Here is a 26,938-nt window from a genome sequence, read left to right as displayed (position 1 = left end):
AACGTTCCTCTGGAAGGGGGGGGGCGGATTCCAGGTCAAGGGAGACAAGCCTTGAAATTGGAGCGCGACTGAATGGGGCTTCCTCACACAGAGGGCAACGGGAATCGGGAACTCTCCCGCAAAAAACTGGATTCTGGAGGTGAATTGGAAATTTCAAAACTGAGTCATGTTCCCTGTGTACTAGCTTGGAGGGGCCGAATGGCCTTGTGTTTTCTACCTTCGACCTTACCTCTAGGCCCAGGAGGAGGAACTCGTCGCTGTCGGCACACACCAGCCCCTCTAGGGTGGTGAAGTAGATGGCGGAGGACAGGCAAGCCACACAACAACATTCACACACCGGCGTCTTCCACAGGCTTCCATCAAACGGAGACAAACAGCCCCCCTCGAGAATGGGCCTGAGTAAATTCAACATATTGAAGAGAATTGCTAACAGTGACAGATGGAGCAGAATCACCACATTCCCTCACTCCCCACACCAACTTCTCCATCTTTCTTTTCATAAGATTCGATAATCTGCAAATCCTTCAGGTCTCCAATTTTCCCATTTTGAACATGTGCCTCACACACCCCGACTATTCCGCAATCAGTGCTGCTCACTCAAACCCAACCCTCACTCATTCTTATACAGTTCCTCACCTCCCCTCCGTCCTCCCTCCTCTCCTCCATCCTCCATCCTCCACACCGTTGTCCCTCCTCTCCTACCTCCTCCCCTCCCTCCCCTCCATCCTCCCTCCTCCACACCGTTGTCCCTCCTCTCCTACCTCCTCCCCTCCCTCCCCTCCATCCTCCACACCGTTGTCCCTCCTCTCCTACCTCCTCCCCTCCCTCCCCTCCATCCTCCATCCTCCACACCGTTGTCCCTCCTCTCCTACCTCCTCCCCTCCCTCCCCTCCATCCTCCCTCCTCCACACCGTTGTCCCTCCTCTCCTACCTCCTCCCCTCCCTCCCCTCCATCCTCCCTCCTCCACACCGTTGTCCCTCCTCTCCTACCTCCTCCCCTCCCTCCCCTCCATCCTCCACACCGTTGTCCCTCCTCTCCTACCTCCTCCCCTCCCTCCCCTCCATCCTCCATCCTCCACACCGTTGTCCCTCCTCTCCTACCTCCTCCCCTCCATCCCCTCCATCCTCCCTCCTCCACACCGTTGTCCCTCCTCTCCTACCTCCTCCCCTCCCTCCCCTCCATCCTCCATCCTCCACACCGTTGTCCCTCCTCTCCTACCTCCTCCCCTCCCTCCCCTCCATCCTCCCTCCTCCACACCGTTGTCCCTCCTCTCCTACCTCCTCCCCTCCCTCCCCTCCATCCTCCCTCCTCCACACCGTTGTCCCTCCTCTCCTACCTCCTCCCCTCCTTCCCCTCCTCCCCTCCATCCTCCCTCCTCCCCTCCATCCTGCCTCCTCCCCTCCATCCTCCCTCCTCCCTCCTCCACACCGTCCTGCCTCCTCCCCTCCATCCTCCCTCCTCCACACCGTCGTCCCTCCTCTCCTACCTCCTCCCTCCTCCCTCCATCCTCCATCCTCCCTCCTCCCTACCGTCCCCTCCATCCTCCCTCCTCCCCTCCATCTTCCCTCCTCCTCCCTCCTCTCCTCCCCTCCCTCCTCCTTCCTCCCTTCCCTCTCCTCCATCCTCCCTCCCCTCCCTCCTCCTTCCTCCCTTCCCTCCCCTCGATCCTCCCTCCCCTCCCTCCTCCTTCCTCCCTTCCCTAATCCCCTCCCTCCTCCTCTCCCTCCTCCTTCCCCTCCTCCCCTCCATCCATCTCCCTCCTCCTTCCCCTCCTCCCCTCCATCCATCCTCCCTCCTCCCTCCTCCCCTCCCTCCCCCTCCTCCCTCCTCCACCCTACCATCCTCCTCCCTCCTCCCCTCCCCTCCCTCCTCCCCTTCCCTCCTCCCCCTCCCATTCCACCTCCCCTTCCTCCACCCCTCCATCCTCCCTCCTCTCCACAATCCTCCACTTCTCCCCTGCCTCCTCCATCCTCCCCTCCCTAATCCCCGCCCTCCTCCTCTCTCCCTCCTCCTTCCCCTCCTCCCCTCCATCCATCCTCCCTCCTCCCCTCCATCCTCCCCTCCCTCCTCCACCCTACCATCCTCCTCCCTCCTCCCCTCCCTCCCTTCCCTCCCCCCTCCCATCCATCCTCCCTCCTCCCCTCCATCCTCCCTCCCATTCTACCTCTCCACCCTCCTCCCTTTCCCTCCTCCCTCCTCCGATTCCTCCACCCTCCCTCCTCCCTCCTCCCCTCCATCCTCCCTCCTCCCCTCCCTCCTCCACCCTACCCTCCATCCTCCCTCCTCCCTTCCATCTTCCCTCCTCCCCTCCCTCCTGCCTCCCGCCCTCCCCCTCCGCCCTCCCTGTCCTCTCTATCGTCCCTAAAGCAATGGGTCTCAGTGATCACTTACGCCTTGGCCGACTGTTTGCTGCCATTTGAATTTTCGAGTATGGACGGAACACTCCACACAGCCGTCCTGCAGGCTGGGTCGGTCCTACAGGAGATTAAGACTGTCAGAAGCTACAGGCAGAAATTAGGCATTTACTGATATAGTGCAGAGAGGCAGCGAGTTTGCTGCCTCTCTGCACCCGGTGCCAATCTCGTTGCGCTGGGTACATCGTGGGTGAGGCTGAAAATGGCGCATCGCCCCGTGCGATTTACCCAACCCCGCGGGGCAAGCACCATCTGGAATATGCCCTCGCTGGGCGGGTCCAGGGAATCATTGGCCAGCGCCTGGGCCCTGGATTGCCAAACTGTGAGGATGAAAGTGCCGGGGTGCCCAGGTGACAGGTTGGCACAACCAAGGTTTGAGGCCTGTGGAGGGCCAGGCCCGTGAAAGCGAGGCGAAAGGGGGGTGGGAGCATGTCGGGGCTGAATAAAGGTTGGGGGAGTGAAGGGGGGCTGAAAAGGGGGCCTCAGCTACCCCAGACTGGAGTGTGCTCAATTGGGGGGGGGTGAAAGTCCCATGTCTGTTGGGGGGGGGGGGGGGGGGGGGGGGTGGCACTGTCTGTGGATGGGGGATGTGGGCGACCCCCCCAAGCTCACTTAGAGTGAGGGCGCCCTATCAAAATGGATCCCTGATCAGTAGGTGCCAATCGGGCCGGCGAGTTCGACTCCCCGTTGCTGAAAGAGGGCTGGGCTCTCCATCCCCCGGCGCCGGCAGTCCGCTTCCCGATGGGACGGAGAATCGGGTGTCGGGGGAACATCAGGATTGGCACCAGGCGCCAATCCGAAGGCGATGCTGCGACTCCCGCTGGTGCCAGGATCGAGGTTCAGGACCACGGGCCAGCGAGAGGTCTTTATTGAGCCATTTACATCCATTTAGTGGACGGGGCATTTCTCGACCCCGGCCCGCCGTGGCTCCGCAGTGTGAGCACGCATCACTTCTGGTATTTCCCAGCGTGGCCCTGAGGTGGGGGAACTCGCGGTTGGCCAAGGGGGCAACCCCTGAGGGGCATTTCCCCCAAGGTCCATCATCCCCCCCCCCACGATGCACTAACTGCCCATCCCTCCTCTACCAGACCACCCCCCCTCACACACCCTTAATAGGGAGCCCCCCCAGGACTGCTTAACTGACGGAACCTCCACAGGGATCCCCTGACTAGAGGGACCCTCCACGAATCCTCCCCCTCCCCCCCCCCCATAAACAAGACCTCTGTCTGGAAGCTAGAGAGCAGTCCAGACAGGGGCAGTCAAAACATTTACAGCTGTAACACTAACCTGGAGGCTCCAGATGTCCATTCCTCGAAGGAGAATGGTGACCTGCATCTAGACCCCGCAGATCCATTAGCTACAAGCCATTCACAACTTTCTAGTAGCGGGCTGTGATTGACAGCTTCCACAAACCAGCTGCAGCCTTGATTCATTCATCTCCCTTCATGGATCAGTGACTCTAAGTGGTGAAGTCCTAATGATTACAAACACTGACCACATCAAAGAGAGGTAAGTGCATTCCAATCATGAGCTTGAGGGACTGGAATGCACTTAGTGCTTGGAATACACTTACATCTCTTTGGTCATTGGGGTGGTGAGCGGTGATGGGTCACTCACCGGGCAGGCCCTACCACATGTCACCCCCACATCCCTGGCCCAGTCCCCTGCCGCCACCGAAGGCCACATATGGGGGAACGTCGGACTGTGGAGGGGGCTCTGCCAACAACCCCACCCCACAATCCCACAACCCTGGCCTCCCACTCCACCCCGCCCCACCTGGCACACCCTCCACTCAGCCTAGTCCATCCCTCATACCCTTCAGATAGAGGACCGAGGCGGTTCCAAACGTCAATAAACAGATGTTTATTTGTGCCTGTGCTATGTACAATAACTGTGACCTCGTCCCTGTGCGCTGCTCCCGTGCCAACCTAACTGGTGTTCACCTTTCTAATCTTACGTGTCCTAATGCTCCGCCTTGGTGGGTGCAAAGGTGGCAGGTCAGGTGTGGGTGAGGCCTCTGCGTATCCCACCCTGTGACCTGGTGCTGTTTGGCCGCTGTTCTCAGGAGAGACGCAGTCTGGACGGGTCCGGCAGACCTTCGGGTGTCGGAGGTGACGAGGTGCCACCTTGTTCTGCCTGCTGCCCATCGGATGCGCCAGCAAAGGTTGGGGTTGGGAGTGGGGGCGGGGGGGGGGGGGGGGGGGTCCGAGCCACTGTGGTGTTCCAGCACATCCCCTTCAGGAGTCCCTGGCACGGGCATCACCTCTGATGTGTTGGGTATGCTGGGTCTGCGAGGTGAGAGCGACAGGCTACCAACACTTGTAGAAGTACAACTCTATTTTATTTAGCTATGAGCTGTTAAACATACTTGCACTGTGGGTTGACACTGTATTAGGTTGACTGGAGACCTGAGGCTAGCCTGACCAGACTATACTGCGAGCACATGGTAGATGTTCGTGTTACTGATCACGGGCTCTGGCTGTCTCAGAGGCTGCATCCCGAATGAGCGGGAAAACTAGTGCCCTCTGGCTACACAGTGGCCGTGTCCTGTCTGGTGATTGGCTGCTGTGTTCTGTGTGTTGATTGGTCTTTCAGTGTGTCAGTCAGTGTATGTCTCTGCACCATAGAACATAGAACAATACAGCGCAGTACAGGCCCTTCGGCCCACGATGTTGCACCGAAACAAAAGCCATCTAACCTACACTATACCATTATCATCCATATGTTTATCCAATAAACTTTTAAATGCCCTCAATGTTGGCGAGTTCACCACTGTAGCAGGTAGGGCATTCCACAGCCTCACTACTCTTTGCGTAAAGAACCTACCCCTGACCTCTGTCCTATATCTATTACCCCTCAGTTTAAGGCTATGTCCCCTCGTGCTAGCCATTTCCATCCGCGGGAGAAGGCTCTCACTGTCCACCCTATCTAACCCTCTGATCATTTTGTATGCCTCTATTAAGTCTCCTCTTAACCTTCTCTCTAACGAAAACAACCTCAAGTCCATCAGCCTTTCCTCATAAGATTTTCCCTCCATACCAGGCAACATCCTGGTAAATCTCCTCTGCACCCGTTCCAAAGCCTCCACATCCTTCCTATAATGCGGTGACCAGAACTGTACGCAATACTCCAAATGCGGCCGTACCAGAGTTCTGTACAGCTGCAACATGACCTCCTGACTCCGGAACTCAATCCCTCTACCAATAAAGGCCAACACTCCATAGGCCTTATTCACCACCCTATCAACCTGGGTGGCAACTTTCAGGGATCTATGTACATGGACACCTAGATCCCTCTGCTCATATACTTGTGTGTATATTATGACATCTCCCCCTTTTTGAAAAAAAAATATGTGTACGTGGCAATAAATAGTGTGTTATGTGAATGTTCCTGACTATGTGGAGAATATGTGAGCAAATTTACAGGACTATATACAAAATCTCTAACATATTTACATGGGAAGGTGTCTAGTGCAGATAGACTGTATGTAACAAAACACGGGACATGAATAACAGTCTGTACAAACTAGCGAACAAATAACGAAACAATCAGTCTATAAGTTTAGAGAGTTCATAAATTCAGGCAGTTCATAAATTCAGTCTCTGTGGTGGGCGACGAATTCTGGTTGACCGCCGCAAGAGTGGGTCAGGGGCCGCCTGCTCTGGAACGGGCGGGACTGTGTCAGTCGCAGAGGGTGGCAACAGAAGAGGCAGATCTGCGAGCTCTTGGATGGGCCCGTCCTGAGGGCGAGGCAGGGCATCACGATCTGGCGGCGAGCGTGGAAGGAGCCGCAGTGCCCGCCTATTTCGGTGAAGAAAAGAGCCATCCTGCATACGACCCAGGAACGACCCGGGGGCCACTTGCTTGATTACCACCCCGGCGGCAGACCAGCCACCTTCAGGAAGTTGTACACGAACCTGGTCATCAGGAACGAGGGCAGGGAGATCTGTGGTGCGGGCGTCGTACGCGGGCTTGTGTTGGGCCCGAGACAGTTGCATTCGACGCAGGACCGGAAAGTTGTCCAAGTCTGGGGCGTGTAATGCAGGAGCCATCGTTCGTAATGTGCGGTTCATTAACAATTGAGCTGGTGACAGGCCAGTGGACAATGGAGTTGACCTGTAGGCAAGTAGTGCGAGGTAAAAGTCGGATCCCGCATCGGCCGCTTTGCACAGTGGTCGTTTGACAACGTGTACCCCCTTCTCAGCTTTGCCATTCGACTGGGGGTAGTGGGGACTTGAGGTGACGTGCGTGAGATTATACCGCCGGGCAAAGTTGGACCGCTCCTGACTAGCAAAACACGGGCCTTTATCGGACATGACCGAGTGGGATGCCATGGCGAGCAAAAGTTTCCTTGCACGCTGTCAACATGAGGTCATGCAGCGTAACTACCTCTGGGTAGTTAGAGAAGTAGTCCACTATGAGGACATAGTCCCGGCCTAGTGCATGGAAAAGATCAATGCCGACCTTGGTCCAGGGGGATGACACCAGTTCATGTGGCTGCAAGGTCTCTTTTAGCTGAGCTGGCTGGAACCGTTGGCATGCTGGGCAGTTGAGAACGGCATTGGCGATGTCATGGTTGATGCCAGGCCAGTACACTGCCTCACGGGCCCGCCGTCGGCACCTCTCCACCCCCAGGTGACCCTCATGGAGATGCTCAAGGACGAGCTCCCGCATACTGTGCGGGATGACGATCCTGTCCAACTTTAGCAGAATTCCACCTACCACTGCCAGGTCATCTTTGATGTTGTAGAATTGCGGGCATTGGCCCTTGAGCCATCCGTCTGTAAGATGGCGCATGACGCGTTGGAGCAAAGGATCATTGGCTGTTTCACGATGAATCTGGATGAGTCGTTCGTCCACGGCGGGCAAGTTAGATGCGCAGAACTCAACATGAGCATCAATTTGGCTCACGAAGCCCAACGGCTCGCAGGGCGTAGTGACAGAACGGGAGCGTGCATCGGCAACGATGAGCTCCTTACCCGGGGTGTAGACCAGTTTGAAGTCATAACGCCTGAGTTTAAGGAGGATGCGTTGCAGGCGTGGCGTCATATCGTTCAGGTCCTCCTGTATAATGTTGACCAGTGGCCTGAGGTCCGTTTTGACCGTAAATTTGGGGAGTCCATAGACGTTATCGTGGAATTTGACAATTCCCGTGAGGAGGCTCAGGCACTCTTTTTCGATTTGCACATAGCGTTGCTCGGTGGGCGACATTGCACGCGATGCGTATGCGACTGGAGCCCATGAGGAGGTGCCGTCGCGTTGGAGGAGCACTGCTCCAATGCCAGACTGGCTCGCATCAGTGGAGATCTTCGTCTCCTTGCCAGGGTCGAAGAATGCCAATACCGGGGCCTTGGTGAGTTTCGCCCTGAGTTCATGCCACTCTTGCTCATGGGCGGGGAGCCATTGGAATTCGGTTGTCTTCTTCACCAGATTGCGGAGAGCCGTGGTGTGGGATGCGAGGTTGGGGATGAACTTCCCCAGGAAGTTGACCATGCCCAGGAAGCGGAGGACCGCCTTCTAGTCCTCCGGTGTCTTCACGGCATTGATCGCCGACACCTTGTCTGCATCCGGCTGCACGCCAAACTGTGAAATGTGGTCTCTGAGGAATTTAAGTTCTGTTTGACCAAAGGAGCATTTGGACCTGTTGAGGCGGAGGCCATGCTCATGGATTCTCCGGAAGACGCGTTGGAGGCAATCAATGTGCTCCTGCGGGGTGGTAGACCAGACGATGATGTTGTCTACATTTACCCGCACCCCTTCGATGCCCTCCATCATCTGCTCCATTATTCGGTGGAACATCTCCGAGGCCGAGATGATGCCAAACGGCATCCGGTTGTAACAAAACCGGCCAAATGGGGTGTTAAAGGTGCAGAGCTTCCGACTGGATGCGTCAAGTTGTATCTGCCAGAACCCCTTGGATGAACCCAGTTTTGTGAAAAATTTGGCGTGAGCCATCTCGCAGGTGAGTTCTTCGCACTTTGGGATAGGGTAGTGTTCAGCTCACTGGGCTAAATCGCTGGCTTTGAAAGCAGACCAAGGCAGGCCAGCAGCACGGTTCAATTCCCGTGCCAGCCTCCCCGAACAGGCTCCGGAATGTGGCGACTAGGGGCTTTTCACAGTAACTTCATTTGAAGCCGACTCGTGACAATAAGCGATTTTCATTTCATTTCATGATGTTACGGTTCAGATCTTTGGGGTTGATGCAGATGTGTCGTTCTCCGGATGGGTTCTTAATACACACCATGGAGCTGACCCAGTCGGATGGCTCTGTTACTTTAGATATGACGCCCTGGTCCTGGAGGTCCTGCAGCTGCTGCTTGAGGCGGTCCTTGAGGGGGGCCGGTACCCGGCGAGGTGCATGAACCACAGGCGTGGCATTTGGTTTTAAAAGAATTTTGTACGTGTCTGGGAGTGTGCCCATGCCCTCGAAAACGCTGTGGTATCGGGTGATAATGTTCTTCAGTTGTGTTTGGAAGTCGGCGTCCGGTGATGCTGAAGCCTCAGCGGGTGACATGGAGTGAACCCTTTGGACGAGGTTTAGGATCTTGCACACCTGAGCACCGAGCAGGGAAGCTTTACTGGCCCCTACAATCTCGAAGGGCAGGGTGGCCTTGAAGGAGCGGTGCGACACCACAAGTTGGCATGAGCCGCTGGCAGCAATGGCATTGCCATTATAGTCGAGAAGCTGGCAGGCGGATGGAAGGATGGTCGGCTTAACGTGGAGGCTGTCCAGGTCAGGCTGAAGCGCCGGTGTCCAGCCTGAATTGGATGCGAGATTTGTTGACCGTGAGGGTGGCACTCCACTCATCGTCCGGATCAATGCTCATCGCTGGGAAGGGCTTGGCCTTTTTCTTTTGAGGCACTGTGTGCTTGGTGATGATGCCCACCCGGAATGGGGATTTGAGATCCTCGGTGTCAGGGTCTGGAAACATGTCGGAGTCGGAATCGGTGACCGGTTGTTGTTCGGTTCGGACATCCCTGCGCTGCTGGTGGGAGCGACGGGAGGCAGGTGCTTGAGCAGACCTGCACAGGGCTGCGTAGTGGCCAAGCTTGCCACACTGGAGACAGCGTCGAGATTTCACGGGACATTGCCGCTTTAAGTGGGAGGAGCCACAGTTGTCGCACGTTGTGACGTCAGAACACTCAGTGCGCCACCGTGCATGCGCGGTGCGGTCGTACGTAGCGTGCGCCTGCGCAGTTCAGTCTTCGGTGTCGCCGTCCCCTCGGTCGTTGCGCGCATGCGCCCGGGAAAAGAGCACGAAGTGGCCGTCCTCATCCAGGCTCAGGCCCTGGAGATGTTTTACAGCCCGCACCCGCTCGGCTTCGTGGGGGCCTTGCCGCACCGCCTCTGCCACTTGAATGTGCGAGTATCGGTTAGTGGCGTGCTCATGCAGAACGCAGGTTTCGATGGCTATCGCGAGGGTGAGCTGTTTAATTTTGAGGAGCTGCTGGCATAGGGGGTTCGAGTGCTCACCGAAAACGATCTGGTCGCGGATCATCGAATCGGACGTGGAGCCGTAATTGCAGGATTGCACGAGGATGCGAAGGTGGGTGAGGAAAGATTGAAAAGGTTCATCCTTAACCTGCAGACGCTGTTGAAAGACGAAGCGTTCAAAACTTTCGTTGATTTCGATGTCACAGTGGCTGTCGAATTTCAGCAGGACTGTCTTGAACTCGGACTTCTCCTCACCTTCAGCAAATATGAGGGAGTTGAAGATATGGATGGCGTGGTCCCGGGCCGTGGAGAGAAAGAGAGCGATCTTCCTGGCATCTGAGGCAGCTTCCAGGTTGGTAGCTTCCAGGCACAGTTGAAACTTTTGTTTAAAAATCTTCCAGTTCGCACCGAGGTTGCCGGTGATGCGGAGCGGCGGGGCAGGGCGGACGCTGTCCATAGTACCGGATGGTTGATCGCTGGATGGAGGCAGATTATTTCAGGGTAGGTCCATCAAACTCTAACATCACGTACTGGTACCATGATGTGTTGGGTATGCTGGGTCTGCGAGGACTGCATTTACCAGAGCAGCGAGAGAGACAGGCTACCAACACTTGGTTTTTAAAAAAATATATTTTATTAAAGTTTTCAAACACAATTTTTCCACCTTACAAATCAACATAAAAATAACACAATAACTAATAAGTAACATTATTTAAATAAAATAGTGAACTAGCAAAGTAACAGAAAATAGTGCTCCCCCTGGGCTGCTGCTGCTGTCAATCTATTTTCCCTTAACGTTCCGCGAGATAGTCAAGGAACGGTTGCCACCGCCTGGAGAACCCCTGAACCGATCCTCTCAACGCAAACTTCAGGGGTGGAGAGGATGGAGTACAGGAAGTGGGCAGAGGGGAAGGGGTGGGTGGCACTGTGGGTTCAGTATGTGGAAGTGGGACAGGACGGCTAGTCAGCGAAGCTGGAGGTGATTATGTTGTCCCGTGCGCGATGTCCCTGGCACATACATTGTGCAGCCTCCCGTGCCTGCCCGGGCATCACGCCCTGCCCATCCTGGCCCTCCTCCACATCCACATGTTGCGGAGGATGCCTGGCTCCAGCTGGCTCCCCCCTCTGCGACGCGATGTTGCTGAGGATGCAGGCCTCCTCGGGCTACATCGAAAGGCTCCACCAGAGCAGTCCAGCCACCTGAACCGTACATTCAGGTCCCATCGCTCGATTCCGCCCCTGGTTGCTGTATGGGTGTCATGCGGCCTCCAGATAGGTGCCATTAGCCACGGCCGCAGCGGATAACCCCTGTCACCCAGGTGCTAAACCCTCACCTGGGGGAGTGCCTCAAAATGCCAGATACCGCCGCGAGTACCAGGATGAAGGCGACTCGCGCACTGCCTGGATATCAGGCACTGACGCACATTGAAGGAGGGGAATCCCGTTGGTTTGTGAAGGGCACCCCCTTATGTGGGGGTGCTCCTAGGGGGACACTTGTCCTGTTAATCGTCCCCTGGACCTGGGGCATCCCAGATAAGACAGTGAATCCCACTGCCGGGCAACCTTGTGGGCTCCATGTTCAGGTGGTTATATTTTGCCGCCCGGATATACAGGGACTCCATTATCGCTCCTGTGCACGGAGGTCTGGGAGATCCCAGATTGGTCACCACTCGAAACCAGGAAGGACCCCGAGGTAAAGAAGTTCAGGGTGACTGTCACCTTGCAGCCAATTGGAGCGGGTGTCCTCCCGCATACGGCAGCGGCTCCAGATCTGGTAGATATGCTGTATGGCCTCATCAGTCGCAATCTTCGGCTACACGCTCAACCCGGCAGGTTCCCGAATGACAGGCGCTGCCGGTATACGGAAGACGTGATGCGGCGCCTCCTTCCCACCTACTCCTCGGCCTGTTGGGCGACCGGCTCCCCATCATCACCGGCTGGCCCCTTCTCCTCTGGGGCAGGCTCCTGTTGGACAGGATCTTCCCCGAGTAACTCCTACATGTGCAGCCTCAGTGCGTCTGCCAGGCCTGTGGCGACCAGGCAGATGCCAACCACCCCTGGTCCCATACTGACCTCCATTCTCTGCAGGGGAGAAAGGGGCAGACATGTCAGCATGGTGAGTACCCCCGCGCCCAATCAGGTGCATCGGGCATCATGGTGGGGTTGGCTTGCACTACAGCCCCTGCCCCCACATGGAGTGCCAAGGTGCCCAGGTGCAGGGGGTGAGCCAGGGTACCCCCATGCCCTGTCCCTGACTAGCTGGGGGTCTCGAATGGCCTTGAGACCCACAACGTACTGTTATGTCTGGCACACGTATCGGTGGACCAAACAGCACGCTGGCACGCTCGCAGACATGACCGTTTGTGCCCACTACATCCCTGCCCCATCTATCCTGCCTCCTTTGTGCCCAGCAAGGCCGGCAACGCAATTCCACGTTAATTGGTTCACTTAACGGGGCCCCACGGGCTTGTCGCGCAGAATGCCGGCTCGCCAGCTGATTGGCCGGGACCGCGCTCGCCAGCCCCCAGATAACAAGGTCAAGGCTGCACTTGCCCAGGCAATCCCAGCCAGCTCGCAGCAATGGCGCCTCGGAGACCGGCGCACAGGTTCGGGGATGCTGACCAGGGGAGGCTCCTGGACAGGGTGGAGGCCTGGAGAGATGTCCTGTACCCCCGAGGGTCCCAGAGGGTGAGCCACAGGGCAGCCAGTGCCACCTGGAATGAGGTAGCGGCAGCTTTCAGCTCGGGCAGTGTGACCCGGAAGACTGGTCAACGACCTCCACCGGGCAGCACGAGTGGGTAGTCACCAACGCCCTCCCAAGGGAGCATCCACCCCCCCAACCCTCCCTCCACCCCCCCTCCCTCAACCCCACCAAGCAGCTGGCTGCCTCCACCTCTCATGTGCAGCCTGGGGAAACACCAACACGTAGTGGTATATCTAGGAGGGCCAGGCACATCGAGGATCACTGAGGGGACCGGGGGAGGGTGTGTGTGTGTGGGGGGGGGGGGGGGGGGGGGGGGGGGGCGGCACCATCGGGAGTGGGGTTTCCACAACACCTTTTCGCACTGGCATCCAGGTGTGAGTGGGATGCTAGGCAATGACTCCCATGTGCCACATGGCCCGCCCACCCACAGGAATCCTCTTGGGTTACGGGGATAGGGTGGAGGTGTGGGTTTAAGTAGGGTGCTCTTTCGAAGGGTCGATGCAGACTCAATGGGCTGAATGGCCTCCTTCTGCACTGTAAATTCTAACATTCTATGTGTCACGTGCTAACCTAACCCCAATTGCCAACTCTATGTTCGCAATAGCCTTCAGTCGTGCAGCCAGAGGCCTCGGCAGTCGGTGGGGGTTATGGATGGTTGTTGGGGCAGGTGGGCAGGGACAGTGGTCGCCCCCAGAACGGGTAAACGACCCATGGGTTTGCATGGTGGTGCCGCTAGCAGTAGTCCCCCCAGTGCAAACCCCCTCCTATGGCGACCCACCCCTAGCCGAGGTTCCCCCACCGAGCACTGGGTGGCAATCCCAGGGCCCCCGGGCTCTTTGCCTGTGAGCAAAGATGGCTACTCACCTCCTCAGCTCCCCACAGAAGCCCTTCCGCCAGGTTCAGGTTTTTCAAAAGGAGCACTAATCGGGGCCAGCGTGAGCACTCGCTGGGAGGCTGTTGGATATGGGGTGGCTCTCGTTAACTGTATCGGAATTGGGCTAAAGCGGAGATAATTGGTTTCTCGCCACCCGAAGGTGAGTTCCCGGTTTCGCCTACGGGAGCGGGTCGATTGCATCGCAAACTGTTTGGCGCCTGGCATGGTTCTCATTTTGGCCTCTCCGGCTATTCACCGGCCTTGCTTCGCTCGCGTGAGAGTGTAACGAGGCTGGAGAATCACACCCTGAAACAAAGAAATCCCCTAAAACAGAGGAACAAGACAAAACCCCAAAAATACGAATGACACACACACACACACAAAGAACACAGAAACAAAAAACATCCACCCAGAAACACGGAAACAAGACACACCCAAAAAACACAGAAATATGACACACCCACACAAAAACATGGAAACATCACACACCCGAAAAGCTAGGAAAAAGACACATGCAAAAAACACATCGCAAAAAACACACAAACATGACACACACAAAATCACACAAACAAGGCACACGCAAAAAACACACAAACAAGGCACGCGCAAAAAACACACAAACAAGGCACACGCAAAAAACACAGAAACAAGGCACACGCAAAAAACACACAAACAACGCACGCGCAAAAAACACACAAACAAGGCACGCGCAAAAAACACACAAACAAGGCACGCGCAAAAAACACAGAAACAAGGCACGCGCAAAAAACACACAAACAAGGCACGCGCAAAAAACACACAAACAAGGCACGCGCAAAAAACACACAAACAACGCACGCGCAAAAAACACACAAACAAGGCACGCGCAAAAAACACACAAACAAGGCACGCGCAAAAAACACAGAAACAAGGCACATGCAGTAAACACACAAACAACGCACGCGCAAAAAACACACAAACAAGGCACACGCAAAAAACACACAAACAAGGCAGGCACAAAAAACACACAAACACACACTGCAAAAAACACACAAACAACGCACGCGCAAAATCACACAAATAAGGCACACGCAAAAAACACAGAAACAAGGCACACGCAAAAAACACACAAACAAGGCACAAGCAAAAAACACACAAACAAGGCATGCGCAAAATCACACAAATAAGGCACGCGCAAAAAACACACAAACAAGGCACACGCAAAAAACACACAAACAAGGCACGCGCAAAAAACACACAAACACACACTGCAAAAAGCACACAAACACACACTGCAAAAAACACACAAACAAGGCACGCGCAAAATCACACAAACAAGTCACGCGCAAAAAACACACAAACACGACACACTCAAAAAACACACAAACAAGGCACATGCAAAAAACACACAAACAAGCCACGCGCAAAAAACACACATACAAGGCACATGCAAAAAACACACAAACAAGGCACGCGCAAAAAACACACAAACAAGGCACACGCAAAAAACACACAAACAAGGCACACGCAAAAAACACACAAACAAGGCACACGCAAAAAACACACAAACAAGGCACGCGCAAAAGACACACAAACAAGGCACGCGCAAAAAACACACAAAGAAGGCACGCGCAAACACACACTGCAAAAAACACACAAACAACGCACGCGCAAAATCACACAAATAAGGCACACGCAAAAAACACAGAAACAAGGCACAGGCATAAAACACAGAAATAAGGCGCACGCAAAAAACACACAAACAAGGCACGCGCAAAAAACACACAAACAAGGCACATGCAAGAAACACACAAACAAGGCACACGCAAAAAACACACAAACAAGACACACGCAAAAAACACACAAACAAGGCACACGCAAAAAACACACAAACAAGCCACGCGCAAAAAACACACAAACACGACACACTCAAAATCACACAAATAATGCACGCGCAAGAAACACACAAACAAGACACGCGCAAAAAACACACAGACACGACACACTCAAAAAACACACAAGGCACACGCAAAAAACACACAAACAAGGCACGCGCAAAAAACACACAAACACACACCGCCAAAAGCACACAAACACACACTGCAAAAAACACACAAACAAGGCACGCGCAAAATCACACAAACAAGTCACGCGCAAAAAACACACAAACACGACACACTCAAAAAACACACAAACAAGGCACATGCAAAAAACACACAAACAAGGCACACGCAAAATCACACAAATAAGGCACGCGCAAAATCACACAAATAAGGCACGTGCAAAAAACACACAAACAAGCCACGCGCAAAAAACACACAAACAAGGCACACGCAAAAAACACACAAACAAGGCACACGCAAAAAGCACACAAACACACACTGCAAAAAACACACAAACAAGGCACGCGCAAAATCACACAAACAAGTCACGCGCAAAAAACACACAAACACGACACACTCAAAAAACACACAAACAAGGCACATGCAAAAAACACACAAACAAGGCACACGCAAAATCACACAAATAAGGCACGCGCAAAATCACACAAATAAGGCACGTGCAAAAAACACACAAACAAGGCACACGCAAAATCACACAAATAAGGCACGCGCAAAATCACACAAATAAGGCACGTGCAAAAAACACACAAACAAGCCACGCGCAAAAAGCACACAAACAAGGCACACGCAAAAAACACACAAACAAGGCACACTCAAGAAACACACAAACAAGGCACGCGCAAAAAACACACAAACAAGGCACGCGCAAAAAACACACAAACAAGGCACGCGCAAAAAACACACAAACACACACCGCAAAAAACACACAAACAAGGCACACGCAAAAAACACACAAACAAGGCACGCGCAAAAAACACACAAACACACACCGCAAAAAACACACAAACAAGGCACGCGCAAAAATCACACAAATAAGGCACGCGCAAAATCACACAAACAAGGCAAGCGCAAAAAACACACAAACAAGGCACGCGCAAAAAACACACGAATAAGGCACACGCAAAAAACACACAAACACACACTGCAAAAAACACACAAACAAGGCATGCGCAAAATCACACAAACACGACACACTCAAAAAACACACAAACAAGGCACATGCAAAAAACACACAAACAAGGCACACGCAAAATCACACAAACAAGGCACGCGCAAAAAACACACAAACACTACACACTCAAAAAACACACAAACAAGGCACGCGCAAAAAACACACAAACAAGGCACGCGCAAAAAACACACAAACAAGGCACGCGCAAAAAACACACAAACAAGGCACGCGCAAAAAACACACAAACACACACTGCAAAAAACACACAAACAAGGCACGCGCAAAATCACACAAACACGACACACTCAAAAAACACACAAACAAGGCACATGCAAAAATCACACAAACAAGGCACACGCAAAATCATACAAATAAGGCACGCGCAAAAAACACACAAACAAGCCACGCGCAAAAAACACACAAACAAGGCACACGCAAAAAACACACAAACAAGGCACGCGCAAAAAACACACAAACACGACACACTCAAAAAACACACAAACAAGGCACACGCAAAAAACACACAAACAAGGCACGCGCAAAATCACACAAATAAGGCACACGCAAAAAACACACAAACAAGGCACGCGCAAAAAACACACAAACAAGGCACGCGCAAAAAACACACAAACAAGGCACACGCAAAAAACACACAAACAAGGCACACGCAACAAACACACAAACAAGGCACACGCAAAAAACACACAAACAAGGAACGCGCAAAATCACACAAACAAGCCACGCGCAAAAAACACACAAACAAGGCACACGCAAAAAACACACAAACAAGGCACACGCAAAAAACACACAAACAAGGCACGCGCAAAAAACACACAAACAAGGCACACGCAAAAAACACACAAACAAGGCACACGCAACAAACACACAAACAAGGCACACGCAAAAAACACACAAACACACACTGCAAAAAACACACAAACAAGGCACGCACAAAATCACACAAACACACACCTCAAAAAGCACACAAACACACACTGCAAAAAACACACAAACAAGGCACGCGCAAAATCACACAAACAAGTCACGCGCAAAAAACACACAAACACGACACACTCAAAAAACACACAAACAAGGCACATGCAAAAAACACACAAACAAGGCACATGCAAAATCACACAAATAAGGCACGCGCAAAATCACACAAATAAGGCACGTGCAAAAAACACACAAACAAGCCACGCGCAAAAAACACACAAACAAGGCACGCGCAAAAAACACACAAACACGACACACTCAAAAAACACACAAACAAGGCACACGCAAAAAACACACAAACAAGGCACGCGCAAAATCACACAAATAAGGCACACGCAAAAAACACACAAACAAGGCACGCGCAAAAAACACACAAACAAGCCACGCGCAAAAAACACACAAACAAGGCACACGCAAAAAACACACAAACAAGGCACGCGCAAAAAACACACAAACAAGGCACGCGCAAAAAACACACAAACAAGGCACACGCAAAAAACACACAAACAAGGCATACGCACCAATCACACAAACAAGGCACAAGCAAAAAAGACACAAACAAGGCACACGCAAAATCACACAAACAAGCCACGTGCAAAAAACACACAAACAAGGCACACGCAAAAAACACACAAACAAGGCACACACAAAAAATACACAAACAAGGCACGCGCAAAAAACACATACAAGGCACATGCAAAAAACACACAAACAAGGCACACGCAAAAAACACACAAACAAGGCACACGCAAAAACACACAAACAAGGCACACGCAAAATCATACAAATAAGGCACGCGCAAAAAACACACAAACAAGGCACACGCAAAAAACACACAAACAAGGCACGTGCTAAAAACACACAAACATGGCATGTGCAAAAAATACACAAACAAGGCACGCGCAAAAAACACAAACAAGGCACATGCAAAAAACACACAAACCAGGCACGCGCAAAAAACACACAAGGCACGTGCAAAAAACACACAAACAAGACACACAAAATCACACAAATAAGGCACGCGCTAAAAACACACAAACAAGGCACGTGCCAAAAACACACAAACAAGGCACGTGCAAACAACATGCAAACAAGACACGCAAAACCACACAAACAAGGCACACGCAAAAAACACACAAACAAGGCACACGCTCCAGCACATTCATTTTAACCAAAACTGACTCTTGGACAGAGGCAATGTGGTGGGATTAATATAAAACTCTTTCGATAAGAGGTTTTGGTCGGTAGAATGGAAAAACTGAATATATTTTAATGATGGAAGACTGGGTGACATTGGTGATCAGAGGGGTCCGCATCTCTCTGTACACACATTGGGTGCAGCCCCCTACCCTGTCTTACAGTCCCTTACCTGACGGTGTAGATCCAGATCTCTATGTGGTCCACCAGGAAGAAGACGAGGTTGTTGGCTCTGTGATAGGAGTAGCTGGTCATACTCTGCACCGGAGTGTCCGTTGGGAGAGGGAGCACCACGGACAATTTGGTCCCCAGAGACTGGGACATGATCCGTAGACTAGAGTCAAAACACAGAAAACATTTGTAATTTGGGGGCTTTTTACAACAACAAAAATGACAACTCCAATTTATGAGTGTCCTTAATGAATTAACTATTTTTAAACCGTAGAACTCCCTGGGACCTCCTCAAGATAGACACCGTGTGACATTTATGTCCAAATGCTATGAGAGAAAGTGAGTGAGAGAGAAAGGCTGAGGGAGGTAAAAACCGGAGAGACAGATGGAGAAGGGAAAAGGAGGGCCAGGATTCTCGATTATGGCCCGATTCTGTGGCCTCATCGTGCCGGCCTTGGAGTCGGGGTGGGGATGTTGAATCTTGCAAGAGGCCTCTCGCGAGATTCGTGACACTCGAAACGTCTTATGAATGTGCCGCGATCGTGACTTCGCCCATTTCATTCGGCTCATTTAAATATACGTTTGGCAGATTCAGCCGAGGCATGAAATTCACGGGCGCCAGAGTGACCACTTGCTGGGAAAGCCGCTGAATAACGGGAGGCCGTTGGATATGGGGTGGCTCTCGTTAATTGTATGGAAAAGGGATTAAGTGGTGATAATTGTTTTCTCCCACATTACGGCGAGATTCCGATTTTGCCGAGGAGAGCGGGACCGTTGCATCCTCTGGACACTGGGTGCGACACTGGGCATGTGACTCTGGACACTGGGTGCGACACTGGGCATGTGACTCTGGACACTGGGTGTGACACTGGGCATGTGACTCTGGACACTGGGTGTGACACTGGGCATGTGACTCTGGACACTGGGTGCGACACTGGGCATGTGACTCTGGACACTGGGTGTGACACTGGGCATGTGACTCTGGGCACTGGGTGTGACACTGGGCATGTGACTCTGGACACTGGGTGTGACACTGGGCATGTGACTCTGGACACTGGGTGTGACGTTGAACGTGTGACTCTAGACACTGGGTGTGACACTGAACATGTGACTCTGGGCACTGGGTGTGACACTGAACATGTGACTCTGGACACTGGGTGTGACGCTGAACATGAGACTCTACGCACTGGGTGTGACACTGAACATGTGACTCTGGACACTGGGTGTGACACTGAACGTGTGACTCTGGACACTGGGTGAGACACTGAACATGTGACTCTGGGCACTGGGTGTGACACTGAACATGTGACTCTGGACACGGGGTGTGACACTGTACATCTGACTCTGGACACTGGGTGTGACACTGAACATGTGACTCTACGCACTGGGTGTGACACTGAACATGTGACTCTGGACACGGGGTGTGACACTGGGCATGTGACTCTGGACACTGGGTGTGACACTGAACATGTGACTCTGGGCACTGGGTGTGACACTGAACATGTGACTCTACGCACTGGGTGTGACACCGAACATGTGACTCTGGACACTGGGTGTGACACTGAACATGTCACTCTGGACACTGGGTGTGACACTGGGCATGTGACACTGGGCATGTGACCCCGGACACTGGGTGTGACACTGGGCATGTGACCCTGGACACTGGGTGTGACACTGGGCATGTGACTCTGGACACTGGGTGTGACACTGGGCATGTGACCCTGGACACATGGTGTGACACTGGGCATGTGACCCTGAGCACTGGATGTGACACTGAACAGGTGACCCTAGGCACTGGATGTGACACTGGGCATGTGACTCTGGACAATGGGTGTGACACTGAACGTGTGACTCTGGACACTGGGTGTGACACTGGACATGTGACACTGGACACTGGGTGTGACACTGAACGTGTGACTCTGGGCACTGGGTGTGACACTGAACATGTGACTCTGGGCACTGGGTGTGACACTGAATATGTGACTCTGGGCACTGGATGTGACACTGAACAGGTGACCCTAGGCACTGGATGTCACACTGGGCATGTATCTCTGGACACTGGGTGTGACACTGAACGTGTGACTCTGGACACTGGGTGTGACACTGGACATGTGACTCTGGACACTGGGTGTGACACTGAACGTGTGACTCTGGGCACTGGGTGTGACACTGAACATGTGACTCTGGGCACTGGATGTGACACTGAACAGGTGACCCTAGGCACTGGATGTGACACTGAACGTGTGACTCTGGACCTTGGGTGTGACACTGGGCATGTGACTCTGGACACTGGGTGTGACACTGAACGTGTGACTCTGGACACTAAACATGTGACTCTGGACACTGGGTGTGACACTGAACATGTGACTCTGGGCACTGGGTGTGAAACTGAACATGTGACTCTGGACACTGGATGTGACACTGGACATGTGACTCTGGTCACTGGGTGTGACACTGGGCATGTGACTCAGGACACTGGGTGTGACATTGAACGTGTGACCCTGGACACTGGGTGTGACACTGGGCATGTGAATCTGGACACTGGGTGTGACACTGGGCATGTGACCCTGGACACTGGATGTGACACTGGACATGTGACTCTGGGCACTGGGTGTGACACTGAACGTGTGACTCTGGGCACTGGGTGTGACACTGAACGTGTGACTCTGGGCACTGGATGTGACACTGAACAGGTGACCCTAGGCACTGGATGTGACACTGGGCATGTGACTCTGGACACTGGGTGTGACACTGAACATGTGACTCTGGACACTGGGTGTGACACTGAACATGTGACTCTGGGCACTGGGTGTGACACTGAACATGTGACTCTGGATACGGGGTGTGACACTGAACATGTGACTCTACGCACTGGGTGTGACACTGAACATGTGACTCTGGACACTGGGTGTGACACTGAACGTGTGACTCTGGACACTGGGTGTGACACTGAACATGTGACTCTGGGCACTGGGTGTGACACTGAACATGTGACTCTGGACACGGGGTGTGACACTGAACATGTGACTCTGGACACTGGGTGTGACACTGAACATGTGACTCTACGCACTAGCTGTGACACTGAACATGTGACTCGACACGGGGTGTGACACTGGGCATGTGACTCTGGACACTGGGTGTGACACTGAACATGTGACTCTGGGCACTGGGTGTGACACTGAACATGTGACTCTACGCACTGGGTGTGACACCGAACATGTGACTCTGGACACTGGGTATGACACTGAACATGTCACTCTGGACACTGGGTGTGACACTGGGCATGTGACACTGGGCATGTGACCCTGGACACTGGGTGTGACACTGAACATGTGACCCTGGACACTGGGTGTGGCACTGAACATGTGACTACGCACTGGGTGTGACACTGGGCATGTGACACTGGGCATGTGACTCTGGACACTGGGTGTGACACTGAACATGTGACTCTGGGCACTGGGTGTGACACTGAACATGTGACTGTGGACACTGGGTGTGACACTTAACATGTGACTCTGGACACTGGGTGTGACACTGAACATGTGACTCTGGACACTGGGTGTGACACTGGGCATGTGACACTGGACCCTGAGTGTGACACGGGACATGTGACCCTGGACACTGGGTGTGACACTGAACATGTGACTCTGGACACTGGGTGTGACACTGGGCATGTGACACTGGGCATGTGACCCTGGACACTGGGTGTGACACTGAACATGTGACCCTGGACACTGGGTGTGACACTGGACATGTGACTCTGGACACTGGGTGTGACACTGGGCATGTGACTCTGGACACTGGGTGTGACATTGAAAGTGTGACCCTGGACACTGGATGTGACACTGAACAGGTGACCCTAGGCACTGGATGTGACACTGGGCATGTGACTCTGGACAATGGGTGTGACACTGAACGTGTGACTCTGGACACTGGGTGTGACACTGGACATGTGACACTGGACACTGGGTGTGACACTGAACGTGTGACTCTGGGCACTGGGTGTGACACTGAACATGTGACTCTGGGCGCTGGGTGTGACACTGAACATGTGAGTCTGGGCACTGGATGTGACACTGAACAGGTGACCCTAGGCACTGGATGTGAAACTGGGCATGTATCTCTGGACACTGGGTGTGAAACTGAACATGTGACTCTGGACACTGGATGTGACACTGGACATGTGACTCTGGTCACTGGGTGTGACACTGGGCATGTGACTCAGGACACTGGGTGTGACATTGAACGTGTGACCCTGGACACTGGGTGTGACACTGGGCATGTGAATCTGGACACTGGGTGTGACACTGAACATGTGACTCTGGGCACTGGGTGTGAAACTGAACATGTGACTCTGGACACTGGATGTGACACTGGACATGTGACTCAGGACACTGGGTGTGACATTGAACGTGTGACCCTGGACACTGGGTGTGACACTGGGCATGTGAATCTGGACACTGGGTGTGACACTGGGCATGTGACCCTGGACACTGGGTGTGACACTGGACATGTGACTCTGGGCACTGGGTGTGACACTGAACGTGTGACTCTGGGCACTGGGTGTGACACTGAACGTGTGACTCTGGGCACTGGATGTGACACTGAACAGGTGACCCTAGGCACTGGATGTGACACTGGGCATGTGACTCTGGACACTGGGTGTGACACTGAACATGTGACTCTGGACACTGGGTGTGACACTGAACATGTGACTCTGGGCACTGGGTGTGACACTGAACATGTGACTCTGGATACGGGGTGTGACACTGAACATGTGACTCTACGCACTGGGTGTGACACTGAACATGTGACTCTGGACACTGGGTGTGACACTGAACGTGTGACTCTGGACACTGGGTGTGACACTGAACATGTGACTCTGGGCACTGGGTGTGACACTGAACATGTGACTCTGGACACGGGGTGTGACACTGAACATGTGACTCTGGACACTGGGTGTGACACTGAACATGTGACTCTACGCACTAGCTGTGACACTGAACATGTGACTCGACACGGGGTGTGACACTGGGCATGTGACTCTGAACACTGGGTGTGACACTGAACATGTGACTCTGGGCACTGGGTGTGACACTGAACATGTGACTCTACGCACTGGGTGTGACACCGAACATGTGACTCTGCACACTGGGTATGACACTGAACATGTCACTCTGGACACTGGGTGTGACACTGGGCATGTGACACTGGGCATGTGACCCTGGACACTGGGTGTGACACTGAACATGTGACCCTGGACACTGGGTGTGGCACTGAACATGTGACTACGCACTGGGTGTGACACTGGGCATGTGACACTGGGCATGTGACTCTGGACACTGGGTGTGACACTGAACATGTGACTCTGGGCACTGGGTGTGACACTGAACATGTGACTGTGGACACTGGGTGTGACACTTAACATGTGACTCTGGACACTGGGTGTGACACTGAACATGTGACTCTGGACACTGGGTGTGACACTGGGCATGTGACACTGGACCCTGAGTGTGACACGGGACATGTGACCCTGGACACTGGGTGTGACACTGAACATGTGACTCTGGACACTGGGTGTGACACTGGGCATGTGACACTGGGCATGTGACCCTGGACACTGGGTGTGACACTGAACATGTGACCCTGGACACTGGGTGTGACACTGGACATGTGACTCTGGACACTGGGTGTGACCCTGGGCATGTGACTCTGGACACTGGGTGTGACATTGAAAGTGTGACCCTGGACACTGGATGTGACACTGAACAGGTGACCCTAGGCACTGGATGTGACACTGGGCATGTGACTCTGGACAATGGGTGTGACACTGAACGTGTGACTCTGGACACTGGGTGTGACACTGGACATGTGACACTGGACACTGGGTGTGACACTGAACGTGTGACTCTGGGCACTGGGTGTGACACTGAACATGTGACTCTGGGCGCTGGGTGTGACACTGAACATGTGAGTCTGGGCACTGGATGTGACACTGAACAGGTGACCCTAGGCACTGGATGTGAAACTGGGCATGTATCTCTGGACACTGGGTGTGACACTGAACGTGTGACTCTGGACACTGGGTGTGACACTGGACATGTGACTCTGGACACTGGGTGTGACACTGAACGTGTGACTCTGGCACTGGGTGTGACACTGAACATGTGACTCTGGGCACTGGATGTGACACTGAACAGGTGACCCTAGGCACTGGATGTGACACTGGGCATGTGACTCTGGACACTGGGTGTGACACTGGGCATGTGACTCTGGACACTGGGTGTGACACTGAACGTGTGACTCTGGACACTGAACATGTGACTCTGGACACTGGGTGTGACACTGAACATGTGACTCTGGGCACTGGGTGTGAAACTGAACATGTGACTCTGGACACTGGGTGTGACACTGGACATGTGACTCTGGACACTGGGTGTGACACTGGGCATGTGACTCAGGACACTGGGTGTGACATTGAACGTGTGACCCTGGACACTGGGTGTGACACTGGGCATGTGACCCTGGACACTGGGTGTGACACTGGTCATGTGACTCTGGGCACTGGGTGTGACACTGAACGTGTGACTCTGGGCACTGGGTGTGACACTGAACGTGTGACTCTGGGCACTGGATGTGACACTGAACAGGTGACCCTAGGCACTGGATGTGACACTGGGCATGTGACTCTGGACACTGGGTGTGACACCGAACATGTGACTCTGGACACTGGGTGTGACACTGAACATGTGACCCTGGACACTGGGTGTGACACTGAACATGTGACTGCGGACACTGGGTGTGACACTGAACATGTGACTCTGGGCACTGGGTGTGACACTGAACATGTGACTCTGGACACGGGGTGTGACACTGAACATGTGACTCTGGACTCTGGGTGTGACACTGAACATGTGACTCTACGCACTGGGTGTGACACTGAACATGTGACTCTGGACACTGGGTGTGGCACTGAACGTGTGACTCTGGACACTGGGTGTGACACTGAACATGTGACTCTGGGCACTGGGTGTGACACTGAATATGTGACTCTGGACACGGGGTGTGACACTGAACATGTGACTCTGGACACTGGGTGTGACACTGAACATGTGACTCTACGCACTGGGTGTGACACTGAACATGTGACTCTGGACACGGGGTGTGACACTGGGCATGTGACTCTGGACACTGGGTGTGACACTGAACATGTGACTCTGGGCACTGGGTGGGACACTGAACATGTGACTCTACGCACTGGGTGTGACACCGAACATGTGACTCTGGACACTGGGTGTGACACTGAACATGTGACCCTGGACACTGGGTGTGACACTGAACATGTGACTGCGGTTTCTGGGTGTGACACTGAACATGTGACTCTGGACACTGGGTGTGACACTGACCATGTGACTCTGGACAATGGGTGTGACACTGGGCATGTGACACTGGGCATGTGACCCTGGACACTGGGTGTGACACTGAACATGTGACCCTGGACCCTGCGTGTGACACTGGACATGTGACCCTGGACACTGGGTGTGACACTGGACATGTGACTCTGGACACTGGGTGTGACACTGGGCATGTGACACTGGGCATGTGACCCTGGACACTGGGTGTGACACTGAACATGTGACCCTGGACACTGGGTGTGAAACTGAACATGTGACTCTGGACACTGGGTGTGACACTGGACATGTGACTCTGGGCACTGGATGTGACACTGGGCATGTGACACTGGGCATGTGACTCTGGACACTGGGTGTGACACTGAACGTGTGACTCTGGACACTGGGTGTGACACTGAACATGTGACTCTGGACACTGGGTGTGACACTGGACATGTGACTCTGGACACTGGGTGTGACATTGAAAGTGTGACCCTGGACACTGGATGTGACACTGAACAGGTGACCCTAGGCACTGGATGTGACACTGGGCGTGTGACTCTGGACAATGGGTGTGACACTGAACGTGTGACTCTGGACACTGGGTGTGACACTGGACATGTGACACTGGACACTGGGTGTGACACTGAACGTGTGACTCTGGGCACTGGGTGTGACACTGAACATGTGACTCTGGGCGC

General features: G+C 53.5%; 1 protein-coding gene across 1 annotated transcript in view; it reads right to left on the bottom strand.

The window, feature by feature from the left end:
* Positions 1 to 26,938, bottom strand: part of LOC140387643 (uncharacterized) — a 189,481-nt gene that overhangs the window by 108,818 nt on the left and 53,725 nt on the right. Inside the window, exons 4-6 of the mRNA XM_072470840.1 lie at positions 18,848 to 19,009; positions 2,393 to 2,476; positions 230 to 395 (exon numbers count right to left, since the gene is read on the bottom strand). Of these exons, the coding sequence (XP_072326941.1) occupies positions 230 to 395; positions 2,393 to 2,476; positions 18,848 to 19,009 (412 nt within the window). The remainder of the gene's footprint in view (positions 1 to 229; positions 396 to 2,392; positions 2,477 to 18,847; positions 19,010 to 26,938) is intronic.

The sequence above is a fragment of the Scyliorhinus torazame genome, chromosome 13 (assembly GCF_047496885.1).
Source record: "Scyliorhinus torazame isolate Kashiwa2021f chromosome 13, sScyTor2.1, whole genome shotgun sequence".
NCBI lineage: Eukaryota > Metazoa > Chordata > Chondrichthyes > Carcharhiniformes > Scyliorhinidae > Scyliorhinus > Scyliorhinus torazame.
The sequence above is the reverse complement of the archived record's forward strand: the minus strand, read 5'-3'. Positions and strand labels throughout refer to the sequence as shown.